A 16,205-nucleotide genomic window follows, 5' to 3' on the forward strand; every position below is an offset into this window, starting at 1 on the left:
TGTGTCAAAAATACAGCACATTACTCAAGAGCAAAGAAAGACTTACTGAGATATACGCAAAATCATCCCTGAGATGGAAGTATTTGGTCTTGTAGCTGTCCAGCTTCAGTTCTACAAAATGGTCCTTGTTCTAGTTTCAAACAGAAAATAAAGTTGGTATATCTATTGACTTTCAAAACCATTCTTCTAGACATGCTTTTTCCAAACATACATTTATTCTGGCAGTTACACTCACACATTTTGTGGTTCATTATTTCAAATGAGGCGTCCCCAGTTTATGTCTTGCCAGAAATTTAACTCCTTGGCAATTTTGGGGGAGTCTTACGTGGAGTGATCTACAAATCTGACAAGGGACATTCAGAACGTTTGGAGGCAAATGGAGAGCCTTTTGGACCCCCTCTTGCAATAGCTTCTGACAGCCAGTGGAGGAGAGCTGTTGTACACTGCTCCCCCTACCCTAAAGGTATAATCCCAGGTATCCCCTCCCCGACCCCTGAAAAAGTAGCACACAGCAAAGATGAAACCCTGGAGAGCTGCTGCCAGCCAGTGTAGCCAATACTACGCTAGGTGAACTAATGGTCTAATTCAGTACATAGCAGCTTCCTAGTTTCTCAACAGGAATATTGACTTTCCACTTTGGGCAAAATAAGACTTTGCCCATAAAATGGGACTGAAGTACAGTCACACCTCATGTTACGTTTGCTTCCTGTTACGTTGTTTCAGGTTGTGTCCTGTGGCAACCCGGATGTACCGGAAAGGGTTACTTCTAGGTTTCGCCACTCACACATGCGCAGATGCACAAAATGACATCATGCGCAGAAGCGGCGAATCGCAACCTGCGCATGCACAGATGCGCCGCTGCGGGTTGCGTTCCTTTCATGTTCCGAACAGGCCTCTGGAACGGATCCCGTTTGCAACCAGAGGTACCACTGTATGTCTGATGAGCTTTCAGAAGGAAAATTATCCACTGATTTAATCAGAGACAAAGACCCAGGAAAATGGCAACAGTAAATCAGTTACTTTACCAGGTGTGTGCTTGGCAGCTTTTTGGGCATTGGCACATCCACTGAAGGTTGCTCCTCATATTTTGGGTAGGCTCTCGCTTGGCAGTCGCTGGACCCTGCTTTCCTGGGGATGTTGGCTTTGATCCTGATTCGCTCGCAACCTCTGACGGAGCAGAAGGCAAATGGCTCCTTTTCATGCTGAGCCTTTAACTTGAGAAACAGCAACCTTTGGAAAAGATAGAAGAGCCGTGAGCGTCCCTGACTCTGACGCTGCCAGAGCCGGAACAGGATGAAGCTCATCCTGGAAATGGCACATATTGAACCCTTCCACTGCACCATTAAAGCACATTGCTCTTGCCAAAGAATCCTGGGAACCGGTTTGTTAAGGATGTTGGAACTGTATCTCTGGAAGGGGAAAACATCTTTTTTGGGGGGAGGGGGAGGTTTATATGTGCATTGAGCATGCTTTAAATGAATTACGTGGCCCATTGATAAAAGCATTTCTATTCATCCATCCCAGGCAGGTGCTCTCCTATGCATCATTCTTACTTCCAGGTGCAACTACTACATCTCATACTATTAGAGGCTGCTCAAGAAATTTGACATTTACGCTGTGGGTTAAACCACAGAGCCTAGGACTTGCCGATCAGAAGGTTGGCAGTTCGAATCCCCGCGACAGGGTGAGCTCCCGTTGCTCGGTCCCAGCTCCTGCCAACCTAGCAGTTCGAAAGCCCGTCAAAGTGCTCTGGCGGGAAGGTAAATGGTGTTTCTGTGCGCTGCTCTGGTTCACCAGAAGTGGCTTAGTCATGCTGGCCACATGACCCGACCCGGAAGCTGTACGCCGGCTCCCTCGGCCAATAAAGCAAGATGAGTGTGCAACCCCAGAGTCGGTCACGACTAGACCTAATGGTCAGGGGCCCCTTTACCTTTTTATGTAAGACAGTCAGTACCAGCTAGGCACCCTCCAGCTGTTTTGGACAAAATCTCCCAGCCGGCCCCCAGTCCCTTCACTGCCACTGATGGCCAGCTTTTTCCTTTCAAAATTTTTGGGTATCGGGGCTGATCTTATTTATCTAATCCTTATTGCTACAGTCAATGACCTTCACTTTTCCATGTTATCACTGCAGCCTGCTTGTTTTAAACAAAACAACGCTTTATGGGCAGCTTTGCATGAAGCAAAGTTCTCCGGCAGCCAAAGCTCCAGCTATCTCCTGTTTTCATTTCCTCCAAGTGGCCCCAGGCCCCACTAGGCACAAAGGCATTTTTGAGGAAATGAAGATAGCAAGTGGCTGAAGACCAGCAGGCACAGTGATCAGCCACGCACACTGCAGCTCACTACTAGTGCCAACACCCCATTAACTGGCTGCCCAGCTACTGCTGGTTCCCTGCTGCCAACCCGATGGTCCAGACGTAACAAAGCGACTGTGCACTTCCCTTCTGCTGTGGGGCCACAGTTCAATAGTGCAGCATTGCACTACACACAGAAGGTCCCAGGTTAAATCCCTGGCAGCATCTCCAGGTCGGCCCCAGAGTGATTCCCTGCCCAAAGCCATGGAGAGCTGCTGCCAGTCAGTGTAGACAGTACTGAAATAGAGGGGCCAATGGCAAACCCTCGAAGTGTCCCTATTTCCCAGGGACAGTTCTGTATTTACAGAAGCCACTCCAGTTTCTGTTTGATCCTGGAATGTCCTGTATTTCCTTAGGACATCCCTGTTTTCATCAAAGAAATGTTGGAGGGTATGGAGCTATGTGACCCCCCTGAGCCAAGGAGATAAGTAACTATACAACATTTAGAAGTCATCTGAGGGCAGTTTTTAAAAATGTTTTATTGTGCTTTTATATATGTTAGAAGCCACCCAGAATGGCTGGGGCAACCTAGTCAAATGGGCAGGGAATAATAAAAATAATGGAATAGGAAGTCCCTGTTTTCATCAGAGAAATTTGGATGGTATGCAATGGTCTGATTCTGTATAAGTGCCCTATGCACAGTGCTTGACCACAGTGCTTACCATTAAAGGTAAAAGGTAAAGGGACCCCTGACCATTAGGTCCAGTCGTGGCCGACTCTGGGGTTGCGGCATTCATCTCGCTTTATTGGCCGAGGGAGCCGGCATACAGCTTCTGGGTCATGTGGCCAGCATGACTAAGCCGCTTCTGGCAAACCAGAGCAGCGCACGGAAATGCCATTTACCTTCCTGCCAGAGCGGTCCCTATATAGAATCATAGAATCATGGAATCATAGAGTTGAAAGAGACCACAAGGGCCATCGAGTCCAACCCCCTGCCAAGCAGGAAACTATCTACTTGCACTTTGACGTGCTTTCGAACTGCTAGGTTGGCAGGAGCAGAGACCGAGCAACGGGAGCTCACCCCGTCGCAGAGATTCGAACCGCCGACCTTCTGATTGGCAAGTCCTAGGCTCTGTAGTTTAACCCACAGCGCCACCCAATGAGGATACCATTAGGCCCCCATTATTTTAAAAACAGAGACGGTACAAACGAAATCGTGGCTACAGTGGTTACTAGCCATAATGGGTATGTTCCACCTCCATTGTCAGAAGTTGTGTGTCTCTGAATTTCTGGGAATCGCAAGCAGCGATAGCACTGTTGTGCTCAAATTCTCTTCGTGGGCTTCCCATTGGGTCATCTGGCTGGTTCTCATGAGCCCAGAATGCTGGACTCGGCCATTGAGCTGATCCCCAATTCACGTTCTTATGCAAATTGATCATTCCATATGACAAGGTGGTCAAAACTCTGCAACAAGTTAAGAGGGACCCAAAATGGCATGGCTTTGCTTCATGAAGAGGAATGATCACCAAAGATGGGGAAATTGCCACCGGAGCTGAATCTGAAAGATGGCATATAGACTAGACTCAAGGATGTCATTTGTGCATCCATTAAAAACAACCCTGCACCCAACACATCTCTACAATCCTCCAAAGCAATTCTGTGCTTAAGAGAGCTTTAGGACACGGGGGGCATGCTTGCTGCTTCCTTACCCAGTGTCCTCATCCCAATAGTAGTATCCCTTGGAAGCATATCGATACTCAAGCTTGTCCATCTCATGAGCCTGGTAGAATGTCCCTGTTTTGCTGGTTTTCTTCAAAAGGCGATCGTGGATGTCGGAGAGAATGGAAAACGTCGTCCCTTTAGGATAGCAAAGCCCAACTTGGATCCAATCATTCCTAAAATGATAATGATGATGATTGCAACAATAACAACCCCAAGCTCTGTGACTGATTTTTCAGGAACATGTCACAAGTCAAATCCCACTCCAAAAATAAAAAAACATTTACTTCCAAACTGGCTAAAAAAAAAAAATTCTAAGAGGGTCAGATTTGAGGCATAAGGGCCAACCAAAGTTGTAGAGCTTTTTTTTAGGATTGAAGTTGCTTTTCAAAGGATTTTACTGCAGGACATATACTGCCACGGGGGCCAGATTAAATCGACTGGCGGGCCAGATTAGGCCCCCAAAACGGACTTTGGACATGCCTGGGCTAAATGTTTACATGTTGGGCAGAGTCAATTCCAAAGAATATAAAGATCCCTTATAGCAATACAGAGCAATTTCTCTGTAGTGAGCCACCACCTTCTATGAGTCAGGGAGTAACTTGGCCCATGCAGTGCCTCAAATATTTATCGCATGACTTCTTTACATCCATTCTAAGGGGACTTGGATGTTTAGGTGAGAAGATGGTAAAACTTGCAGAGGGTTTCCTGGAACAATGATGTCAGGCCTGGAAGAATGCAATGGCTATTATAACATCATCATCACACACCCCGGCTTTCTTTAGCAACTTGAAGCTATATTCCTCAATCGAAATGCTGTTTTTTACAGGCCACACACTCACTTGTTGAAGTTAATGAGCCAGATAGCCAGTTCCTCGGGAGCAGTCTTGTCCCAATGGATGGTGTAGCCCTTTTGTAGAGTGATCACAGGCTGATATTGCTGGTAGTGGGCACTCTTACTCAGAGCCCCCTCCAAGTACAGAGGATGTCCGTAATGGTCGTTTTTTATTATTTTCATTCTCAGGTTGGCTGATTTGTAGGCTTGGATGTACACCTGAAGTCAAAGCAAAGCAAAACTTACTTCCTTTTTAAGAGCTTTTAAGGAAGAAGAACATGCATAGGGAAGAGACCAGTAACCCCACAGCAATGATCTGCTGTGGAAATCAGAAATGCGAAAGAACTGTAAGCCAGCAAGATCCAAATTCTGAACACACCCATCAGCCTTACCTGTGCATATCGACCACTACAGATAGAACCCCTCCAGTCAGGGACATCAATACAGTCTGGGTGCCTAATCAGCCAATTATCTTCCTTTATAAGATACGACCCAGGATATTCAGATACAGAGCCGTCAACATCATGGAAAACCGATGTTTTATCCCCATCCATATCCAGCCCATTGAACCAAGGTCCTGGTTCTCCGAAAAACACTCGAGAGGTTATCTGAACAGAAGGCAAAATATGAGACGTTAACCAATTAATTCTGAACCGATAGCTTAGTAACAGCTTGGAGCTATTCCCCCCCCCCACCACCAAAAAAAGTTCAGAGCTAAACACAGAAGCTTCCTATTTTTCTGCAGTCCATTTGTGCCCTGAAAAGAACATGGCAGCCCTGTGTGAGTTGTCCTGGAATCTTGGCCATGGACTCTGGGACTGATCATGGAGTTCAAAACAGCTTGAGGGCTAAAGGGAAAGGGAAAGGGACCCCTGACCATTAGGTCCAGTCGTGACCGACTCTGGGGTTGTGGCGCTCATCTTGCTTTATTGGCCAAGGGAGCCGGCGTACAGCTTCCTGGTCATGCGGCCAGCAAGACTAAGCCGCTTCTGGCAAACCAGAGTAGCACACGGAAACGCTGTTTACCTTCCCACTGGAGTGGTACCTATTTATCTACTTGCAGTTTGACGTGCTTTCGAACTGCTAGGTTGGCAGGAGCAGGGACTGAGCAATGGGAGCTCACCCCGTCACGAGGATTCAAACCACCGACCTTCTGATCGGCAAGTCCTAGGCTCTGTGGTTTAACCCACAGCGCCACCCGCGTCCCCAAAGCTTGAGGGCTACCCATCCTGAAATCCTACCAATTAGTTTCCAGGCCCAATTTGAAGCTCTGGCTTGGACCTATGAAGTCTTATATGGTGCAAGACCTCAAAGGAAGCCTCTCCCCACATGAACTCAGCCGGACCATGCAATTGTCATCTGAGACCCTTCTTTGTGTGCCCTCTCAATGCGAGGTCAGGCGAGCAGCAACATGAGAACTGCCCTTCTCAATGGTGGCATCCCGCCTGTCGAATGCTCTCCCCAGGGAAGTTTACCTGACGCCAATGTTACATATCTTTAGATGCCAGGCAAAAAGAAACCTTTTTAATAAGGCCTTTGGCTTTTTACCATCTATGGCTTTTTGCATGGGTGGGAAGTTTAATGTAATGTTTTTTTAAAAATGCTAGTTTTTATGTATGTATGTATTGCTTAAAATATTGTAAGTCATTTTGAGTTGCTGTGGCAAAAAAATGAGTAATGTAATAAATAATAGTAATAGCAATACAGTCATACCTTGGATCCCAAATGCCTTGGTACTCAGGCATTTTGGCTCCTGAACGCTGCAAACCTGGAAGTGAGTGTTCCGGTTTGCAAATGTTCTTTGGAACCCGAACGTCCGACGGGGCTTCAACGGCTTCCGATTGGCTGCAGGAGCTTCCTTCAGCCAATCAGAAGCCACGCTTTGGTTTCCGAATGTTTTGGAAGTCAAATGGACTTCCAGAACGGATTCTGTTCGACTTCCAAGGTACGACTGTAATACTAAATTCACTAATAATAATAATTTCACTAAGCTAAGGGTGGGGAACCTCAGGCCCAGGAGCAAACAGCTTCTGGTCTTCAGGACTCTCTTTATGCCCCACCTTCTTACAGGCCTCATCTTCCTCACAGACCACCCCCCTCTCCAGTCCTTGCATTTCTCCAGTTTCTTAGCCTGGCTGGACTGTGTCCTTAAACTGTAATAAGGCCTCTTGCTTTTCTGGAGAGATGTACATCTAGGAACATCTTACTTTTGTATGGCTAGATTACAGCCCACTGTACAGAAATATGAGGTGCACCTGTTGCCCCGCCCACCACTGCCATGTGACCCTCAGAAGGTGGCCAATGATGGAATGCAATTCTTCTGTAGCAAAATGTCTTCCCCCTGCAATGGTGAGCCCGCGTTGAAAGCCAACTCACCGGGACGTCCTCAAAGAATACGTTTGTGACGTTGTTGTTGGGGCAGCTCTGCCAAACATTGTTGAGGCGGAACGCCAAAGCGCTGGTGTGACGGCCTTCCAACGCAGCAAACTTTCGGAAGGTGCAGTTCTGGACATTGATGGGCCCATCGTAAAACTGAATGCCTCTAATTGGGAAATTCCTAAAGCACATTTTTTTAAAAAAAAGAAAAGAAAAAAGAGGGGAAGTTATTAATCTCCTTGCAGTGAGTTGCCACTGTAAACATATATTGCATTGTAGCTATACATGAGCTTCAGCTGACAATTTCACACTCCACTGGAAAAACTAGCTTCTATAATCTGCTAGGTCTTTTTATATATATGAGGAAAACCTTGTGATTCTTAACAAGTTCAACTCGGGGTCTCTCATGCCTTGGCAGATCATACATATTTGCTTGGCATTCTTAGAAGGAGCTTTGCTGGAAAGTTAGGCCACTGACCTAAAAAAAAGGAATAATATCCGCAAGCCAATCAAAAGCAAAATTTGAGCTTGGTCTCCGGTCTCTTAAGTGGTCAGCTGCTTTATTACTCATTCATTCAGTCACTGCAGGGATAACATCCCAAAACAGAGACTTAATGAGCTCCGAAATACAACATTAAACACAGAGCCATTAAAAGACACGAAATAAAAATGCGGCTCATTGTCGGAGGTGGTTTTAAATTGGCCAGGTCGCTCCAGAGCCTGCTGGGCATGAAGCCAAACCCTAAATACCAACTCTGGAATAGGGGGAGGGGGTGGAGAAGATGGGTTGCATCCAACATAACACAAAGTTAAGAGTCACTAAGCAGAATGCTTGTTCCACTGGTGAAATGTTTGGGCCTGTGGGACGTGGTTGCACAAGAGAATGCACAAGTAGTTTGCTGGTAACTATTGTGAAATAGGGACGTGGGTGGCGCTGTGGGTTAAACCACAGAGCCTAGGACTTGCCGATCAGAAGGTTGGCGGTTCGAATCCCCGCGATGGGTTGAGCTCCCGTTGCTCGGTCCCTGCTCCTGCCAACCTAGCAGTTCGAAAGCACATCAAAGTGCAAGTAGATAAATAGGTACCACTCTGGCGGGAAGGTAAACGGCATTTCCGTGTGCTGTTCTGGTTCGCCAGAAGCGGCTTAGTCATGCTAGCCACATGACCCGGAAGCTGTACGCCGGCTCCCTCAGCCAATAAAGCGAGATGAGCGCCGCAACCCCAGAGTCGGCCACGACTGGACCTAATGGTCAGGGGTCCCTTTACCTTTACCTACTGGGAAATAGTGCACTCTGCGCCACAAGATTCCCTCTGTTGCACAACATAAAATTCATCTGTCCGCTGGCCTAAGAACCCTTGCGCTAGCAGAAAGAGAATATTGGCCAAAGCCTACATACTTTGTGAAAAGGTACTTTCTTTCGTCCATCCTCAATCTACCAAGATTCAGTTGGGCTAAATGTCTCACTTCTAGTGTTATATGAGAGGGAGGAAAAAATTTCCGTTTTCTCCATCCACAGTGATTTGGGGTAGAGTGGGGGAAGCCAAACCCTATACTCTCCTGGAAACCTGAACAAAATGGAAAATACAGAAACTGAAGACGCACTGGCCAATGGGAAGAGTCCGTCCGCTGTGGTCCAGGCCTCCAGGTCCCCAGACATTGTTGTCCATTGTTTCTGTCCCCGGGTTTCCACTTTCACCTACAAAGAGGCTGTTCTTTATCTCTTGCTTTGATCCGTCGTCGTGTGGGAACGTTCCGCCACTAGAAGGGATGGAATTGCACGTTAGCAGAAGTGCTTGGGTCAAATCATGCTTTTAACATCTTATGCAAGTGAAAATACAGAAAACGTAGAAGCACCAGGAGCACTTACCTGGCCAAAGTGAGCCCGATGCCATTGTCAGCAAACCTGCAATGAAAAGAGAACTTTAGAACAGATGCCTGGTGGGTCTTGGGTTCAAGACTGGGCTGTGACACATGACAAACTGGGTCACCTTCTTTCAGTGTGGGTTATCCCCCCCCCATCTATTATGTAGAAATAGAGGCATTTGCTTTTCTTATGATGCATAAAGTGTGCTTGAAAATGCACATATCAGTGAAAGCAACATGAAAAAATATTAGGGAAACGGGCTTTGCAAAAATTGTGTATTGGGGACAAATTCATATTAAAACGCTAATGAATTTTCACGAGGATGTAAAATCTAAAACTGATGTGGAAATGTAGACAAGTGAAGGCTGGAAAAATAGGAAACTGAGAGAAACAAACGGAAATGTTTGTCTATCCCTGCTCTGGAGCAATTCCACAGACTGCAGAAATGTCTCTGAACAGAGGGCAATTATAAATGTGACTTATCAAAAGCACAGCAGAGGGGCGAAAGAGATTTGCTTTCACTGGTGCTATTACGCCACAAGAGGGCAGAGACGTCACACGACTACCGTTTGCGCAGAATTCCTGCAGCTTCCGTGGCCGTCTAGTCAGTGTTGAAAGACGTCGAGTGTTGCAATTCACATTAGCATATATTGTTCTGGTGTAATATATTACAGTAACAAATATTAAAATGGCTAGGTCCCCACGTCTATAAAACGCTAGGTTACGAGAGCTGGAGTCTGATTTGAACTTTGCCGAAATAAACTCTGCCAAAAACTTAACAACATGGAAAATACTTCTGTGCTCTGCTGAAGGGGTTGAGATATTAGCTTGGCTATGAGGACGTTTGGAGCAGCAGGGAGAAGGCAGCTAAACAGGAAAAAAGTTGGAAGGAACCACATGTGGCTGCAGTGTTAGATAACCCTTCTCAAATTTTACTTATTTGTATGGTACTCTGGCTTCGTTCAGTCATCACTGAAAGCCAAACTATGGCATACCAGGACCACTCAAATATGCTGGCTTCCAGAAAGGAGCTTGAACGCACTTTATTCCTCCCGTAAGTCTTTTTAGGTTAGATTTGGCCTGGCATGTTGTCTGAACCCAGGATATTGGTTCAGCTGCCTCTTCTTCTACCACGATCTGTAGTTAAGAACAACCTTGCCTACAGATCGTGGTTGGGCTTAGCGTTACCTGCAAACGCAGGTGATAGTTAAGGATCATTCATTCAGTGCTATCAACATGCATCAAAAAGCAATTTTTGCAGCTATCAGTATTGAGTCCAGAGCAAGGAAATGCCCAGGTACGGTTCTCACCTGCAAACAGCAGCGTGAAATCAAAGCTGCACAGAGAGACAACTGTTAAGCATCTGTCTCTTGAGTGACATGTGCCATTGCTCTGTCAGAATTAGCTGGCACTGCCCACTCCCTGCAGCAATGGCGGCTGTTGCCCCTGCCTTCCGTGCTACCAGTCCCTGTGGGCACTGGCCGCCATTGGTGCAGGCCCCCAAAATTTGGGGTTCTACCATATAAATTGAATTTGTTGGAGAGCAGTGTCTCAGTGGCTCCCTTTCCACAAAACCTGCCATCCCCTGCACATTATTGCAGGGGAAATGAATGAAAGCCTTCAGACATGTGACTGGTCGTCTCTCCGAGTTGGCAGGTTGCAACCAGGAGAGCTTCCTCGTCTCTTTTAACACTGAGAACCTGCAGCCCTTCGCCCCCCACCTCCACATCAGCCTCAACCAGCATTGCCAATGGTCGGGGACGATGGGATTTGTGGTCTGCCAACGTCTGAGAGCGCCACAGGTTCCCTGCCCCTGCTTTAGGTTCCCCTCCATTTCCACAATGGCAGAAGTCGTGGAAAGTTGCAGCTTCCTGCCTCTTAGAATAAGTATGGCTTTGATATGACTCTGCAGCAGGTAGCAAAGGAACAAGGGGCATAAGGGACAGAGGCAGAGAAAGGCAAGGAGGTTAACTGAAGAAGGGCCGTAGCAGAAGGCCCTGGGTTCAAGTCCTGCCATCTCCAACTATGGCTGGGGTGATCCTTTGCAGGAAACCCTGAACTGCCACTGCCTGCCAATGGAAACAGTGCTGAGCTAGATGGATCAATGGTCTGATCCAGTATAAGGAAGGATCCTAAGCTCTTAAAAGTTTTCTTTGCTGAATGGGGGGCACTTTGCAGCCATGCAACAGACAGGTAAGTTTTGCAGGGCACAACCTGACAATCTTGTCTCGGAGAAGGAGAAGTCAGGAAGCGTCTGCTCCCATTTCCAGACTCTCCAACCGCCTGTTATTTACACAACCCTTCTCCAAGCTGCACTGTCTTATGTCTTACCTCCCTGGCACTGGAATTTTTGGCAATAACAGGCTACCACATAAAACAAAACCATTGGCGCAGCTGCTTATATTTTATTTCAGGCTCAAGCAGAAAAGGTTTATTTAAAGTCCCTTTTCTGCCGAAGCTCATTGTAACGGGTCTCGATCACACACGTAGGCACACAAACAACTCGACAACTCTCGCGCTCAGGGGTTTGTTTCTGCAAAACAGCAAGCTTGGTTTGCTTTCTTCCTGGTTCCCTTTCTTTGCATTCATCTCCGCCGGATAAAAGATGTGGAGCGTTATAAACAAGAAACACAGTCCTAGCCACACAGCCCTCTGCTCGCCATAAACACCCAGCTGAACTCTGGAGGGTTGAAATGAGGCCACACTCACTGGCAGTCATCCAGCCACACATCTCCTCCCCTCAGCCAGGCGCCGTGGTCCTGGTTCTTGTAAGCAATGAAGTGTCGGATGAGAGCAGGTTCTCTGGGCTTCAGAGGGTCAGCGTCCTTATGCGGGCTGTATCTGGAATTGCAACAGGTGGAAGGAAACGCCGTCAGCAACATGGAGAGCACCGGCCCTCAAGAGATTTCAGAGCTGCTAACATGGGGTGCTTCTATGGCCATGCTGCATATTTATTTCCAATATTTACAGACCAATGTTCACCACAGGAGGTCCCATGTCGCCCCTGTGACATTCCCAGATCCTCCAAGCACCCCTGTTTTCCAGGGACAGTTCCAGATTTATAGACGCTGTCCAGGTTCTGATTTAATCCTGGAATGTCCCGCTTTTCCTTAGGATGTCCCTACTTCCATCAGAGAAATGTTGGAGGGTAAATGTTGGAGTTATGCAACCTCCCCAAGCCAAGGAGATCAGTATCTAGACAACCTTTAGGAGACATCTGAAGGCAGTCCTGTGTAGGAAAGGTTTTTTAAAAACGTTAAATGTTTTATTATGTTTTTAAATGTATTTTGGAAGCTGCCCAGAGTGGCTGGGGCGACCCAGTCAGATGGGTGCGGTATAAATATTAGAATTATTATGTAAGACGTTCCTGTTTTCATTGGAGAAATGTTGGAGGGTATGCATTGCTTGTCCACTCAGCGGCGGCAAGGACCAGATAGGGACCTACAGAAAGATGCAGCCCACCAAGTTAGGCTACTTTCAGGTGTAGTCAAATTCTACAACTGAACATCAGAGGAAAAGAAAAGCCTGTCTGCTCCAAACAAACGAGGCTTTCCTGAATAATAATAATAATAATAATAATAATAATAATAATAATAATTCATTATTTATTCCCCAACCACTCTGGGTGGCTTCCAACAAAATATTAAAATACAATAGTGTGTCAAACATTAAAAGCTTCCCTAAACAGGGCTGCCTTCAGATGTCTCCTAAAAGTCTGGTAGTTGTTTTTCTCTTTGACATCTGGTGGGAGGGCATTCAACAGGGCGGGTGCCACTACCAAGAAGGCCCTCTGCCTCATTCCCTGTAACTTGGCTTCTCACAGCAAGGGGACCGCCAGAAGGCCCTTGGCACTGGACCTCAGTGTCCCGGTTGAACGATGGGGGTGGAGATGCTCCTTCAGGTATACTGGACTGAGGCTTTAAGGGTCAGCACCAACACTTTGAATTGTGCCTGGAAATGTACTGGGAGCCAATGCAGGTCTTTCAAGATCAGTGTTATGTGGTCTTGGCGGCCGCTCCCAGTCACCAGTCTAGCTGCCGCATTCTGGATTAGTTGCAGTTTCCAGGTCACCTTCAAAGGTAGCTCCACATAGAGCACATTGCAGTAGTCCAGGCGAGAGATAACCAGAGCATGCACCACTCTGGCGAGACAGTCCGCGGGCAGGTAGGGTCTCAGCCTGCGTACCAGGTGGAGCTGGTCGACAGCTGTCCTGGACACAGAATTAACCTGCACCTCCATGGACAGCTGTGAGTCCAGAATGACTCCCAGGCTGGGCACCTGGTCCAATACATTTGCTTTTGCAGTTCCCTATCCAAGCTACAAAAACGTGTTCATGTCACAGTTGCTTAGCCATAGCAACACAAAACACTTCCTTTGCGTTTTGAGGAGCTGTTGGAGGGGGAAGCAGCGAAAGGAAGTTGTAAGAAGAGCTTCCACACAGCTGCTGCCTATCATCTGCCACTCTGGTGAAAGAAAACTTGAGGTAGCCCTGGAGGGAAAAAGCTGGGATGCCATCTATTCCTTTCTGTTCCCAGAGTGTCAGCTGCCTTGGGCTGTAGTGAAAAAAGAAGAAGAAGAAGAAGAAGAAGAAGAAGAAGAAGAAGAAGAAGAAGAGTAGTTTGGATTTGATATCCCGCTTTATCACTACCCTAAGGAGTCTCAAAGCGGCTAACATTCTCCTTTCCCTTCCTCCCCCACAACAAACACTCTGTGAGGTGAGTGGGGCCGAGAGACTTCAGGGAAGTGTGACTAGCCCAAGGTCACCCAGCAGCTGCATGTGGAGGAGCGGGGAAGCGAACCCGGTTCCCCATATTACGAGACTACCGCTCTTAACCACTACACCACACTGGCTCAGAAAGGGGTTGTCCTCTGTGGATCACAATGAAGCTAGGACAAACACGATGGATTAATAGTGTTAAGTACAGATAACGCTAAAGAGTAAAGAATTCATGACTCAGCAAGGCAGGCAGAAGAGATTTGCTCCGTTTGCTGACAGATATCCAGAAAGCCCCTTTGCTTCACTTAATAAACCAACCTCTTGAGCTAAACTGGGAAAGGGGAACCTGCAGAGTTCCAGAAAATTAACCTTATTTTGGCAGGCTTACTGCAATCAGATTGCGGCCTTTGCAGCTGGGGAGAGCAATTCCCTGATTAATAGGCTTTCCTTGCCTAAGTTGAAGCTACATGCTGATGCAAATATGGAGCTGGTCCCAAATAACCTTTCCTGCTAGAAATGAGTCAGGATAAGCGAGATGATTATCCAAATTAAGGTGAGGTGTTTCAATTTATGGACTTCAAAAGCTTAAGCTAAACGGCCTCGGCCCAGTAGACCTGAAGGAGTGTCTCCACCCCCATCGTCCAGCCCAGACACTGAGATCCAGCGCTGAGGGCCTTCTGGCGGTTCCCTCATTCCGAGAAGTGAGGTTACAGGGAACCAGGCAGAGGGCCTTCTCGGTAGTGGCGCCCGCTCTGTGGAACACCCTCCCTTCAGATGTGAAGGAAATAAGCAGCTATCCTATCGTTAAAAGACATCTGAAGGCAGACCTGTTTAGGGAAGTTTTTAATATTTAACGCTGTACTGTTTTTAACACTTGATTGGGAGCCACCCAGAGTGGCTGGGGAAACTCAGTCAGATGGGTGGGGTATAAATAAAATTATTATTATTATTATTATTATTATTATTATTATTATTATTATTAAGCTACTGATGCTAAAGGAATCATGACGACTAGCTCAGTTGGTTAAAACAGGGTGCTGATAAGGCCAAGGTCGCAGGTTCAATCCCCATATGGGACAGTTGCATTGCAGAGGGTTGGACTAGATGATCCCCAGGGTCCCTTCCGACTCTATGATTCTGTGAATACTCTGAACCCATGATACAAAAGGGTGGAGTAGAAAAGCCAGTTCTCAGGCGCAGAGCATCCTCAGCATCCCGAAGGTGCCAGCTTCAATTCCCAGCATCTCTAGGTAGGGCTGTGAATGTGCCCCGCTTGAAACCCCAGAGAGCTGCTGCCAGCCAGTGTGGGAAACAATGACCGAAACAGACCAAAGGTCTGACTCAGAAAACAGATATGAAATATTTAGGGGGGCAGAGATATCAGCAATACATTCCAGACTTATAATACAAATCATTAAATAAAAACACCATCGGCATGGATATCTTCCAGGGGGATGAGCTGCATTTCCAGCAAACCTTAGTTTGTAAAGCTGCTTTATTGTATTGTCATTTACAGGCTGGCAGGAGGAGGGGTTGACTTAACTTCTGCTTTAATAACTTAAGCAATAAAATAATACTGAGCAGAAATAACTTTTATTTTATTGATATTTCTATGGCTCTTTTGTTGATTTTATCCTTATATGTTGCACTCCGCCTTGCTGTATTTAAAAAAAAATGAAAGTGCGGAGTGTAAATTCAAAAGTAAATCAGTAGGGAGAGGATTAACACTGAGGACTAGAAGAGAATATGATGCAGGTACGGCAGGGGAACAAGGTAAGGACTTAAAAAGACTGGTGTTAAATCCTGCTGGGAGAAGGGACTTGGCTGAAGGAAAGTTAACAGCAGGTCCCTACCATGCATTTAAAGGACACAACTTTCCCCCAAAGAATCCTGGGAACTAATAAAGTACCCAGAATTCCTTGGGGGAAATCACATGCTTAAGATGTGGCTGAATGTATGTGGATCTGTTGAAAATCTCCCCCTTCCACACAGACACATACGTACCCCCCAAACAATTAAAAGGTTATGACGGTTATGATCAGCATTCCCCAGCCAGCCTGAGCTGCAAAAAGAGGACTCTACTTTCCAAATAAAACCAATCAAAATCAGATTACCTCCCCGCGATCAGAGTCAGGATGGGCCTTTTGTCCTTGGCAGACGCTGGCGTTGTTTTAACTCCATTGTCAATGATCATTCCAGCCTGGAAAAGAAGGGAAGGAGGGAGGGATTCTGTCAGCCAAATCCTTAGGAGGGAAATATATAAGCATGCAAACTTACATACATAGATGCACGTACTTTCAATGCATTCGCTTTACACCAGCAAAAGAATTTGGAACATTGCCTGGCACATCCAGATTGTACCATCATTTTGTTTTAATGCACCTGAGGGTTTGAATGTTTAC

At 46.6% G+C, this 16,205-nt stretch overlaps 1 protein-coding gene across 5 annotated transcripts in view; it reads right to left on the bottom strand.

Moving 5' to 3' along the window:
- The window catches only part of CEMIP (cell migration inducing hyaluronidase 1), a 172,905-nt gene that overhangs the window by 4,002 nt on the left and 152,698 nt on the right, over nt 1–16,205 (bottom strand). For all 5 annotated transcript variants that reach the window (XM_081838723.1, XM_081838722.1, XM_081838721.1 and 2 more), the window contains exons 17-26: nt 15,918–16,003; nt 11,796–11,927; nt 9,090–9,125; nt 8,825–8,980; nt 7,222–7,402; nt 5,238–5,453; nt 4,853–5,064; nt 4,001–4,186; nt 1,026–1,230; nt 47–130 (exon numbers count right to left, since the gene is read on the bottom strand). In XM_081838723.1, the coding sequence (XP_081694849.1) occupies nt 47–130; nt 1,026–1,230; nt 4,001–4,186; nt 4,853–5,064; nt 5,238–5,453; nt 7,222–7,402; nt 8,825–8,980; nt 9,090–9,125; nt 11,796–11,927; nt 15,918–16,003 (1,494 nt within the window). The remainder of the gene's footprint in view (nt 1–46; nt 131–1,025; nt 1,231–4,000; nt 4,187–4,852; nt 5,065–5,237; nt 5,454–7,221; nt 7,403–8,824; nt 8,981–9,089; nt 9,126–11,795; nt 11,928–15,917; nt 16,004–16,205) is intronic.

The sequence above is a fragment of the Podarcis erhardii genome, assembly GCF_964252035.2.
Source record: "Podarcis erhardii genome assembly, chromosome: 14".
NCBI classification, from domain to species: Eukaryota; Metazoa; Chordata; class Lepidosauria; order Squamata; family Lacertidae; genus Podarcis; species Podarcis erhardii.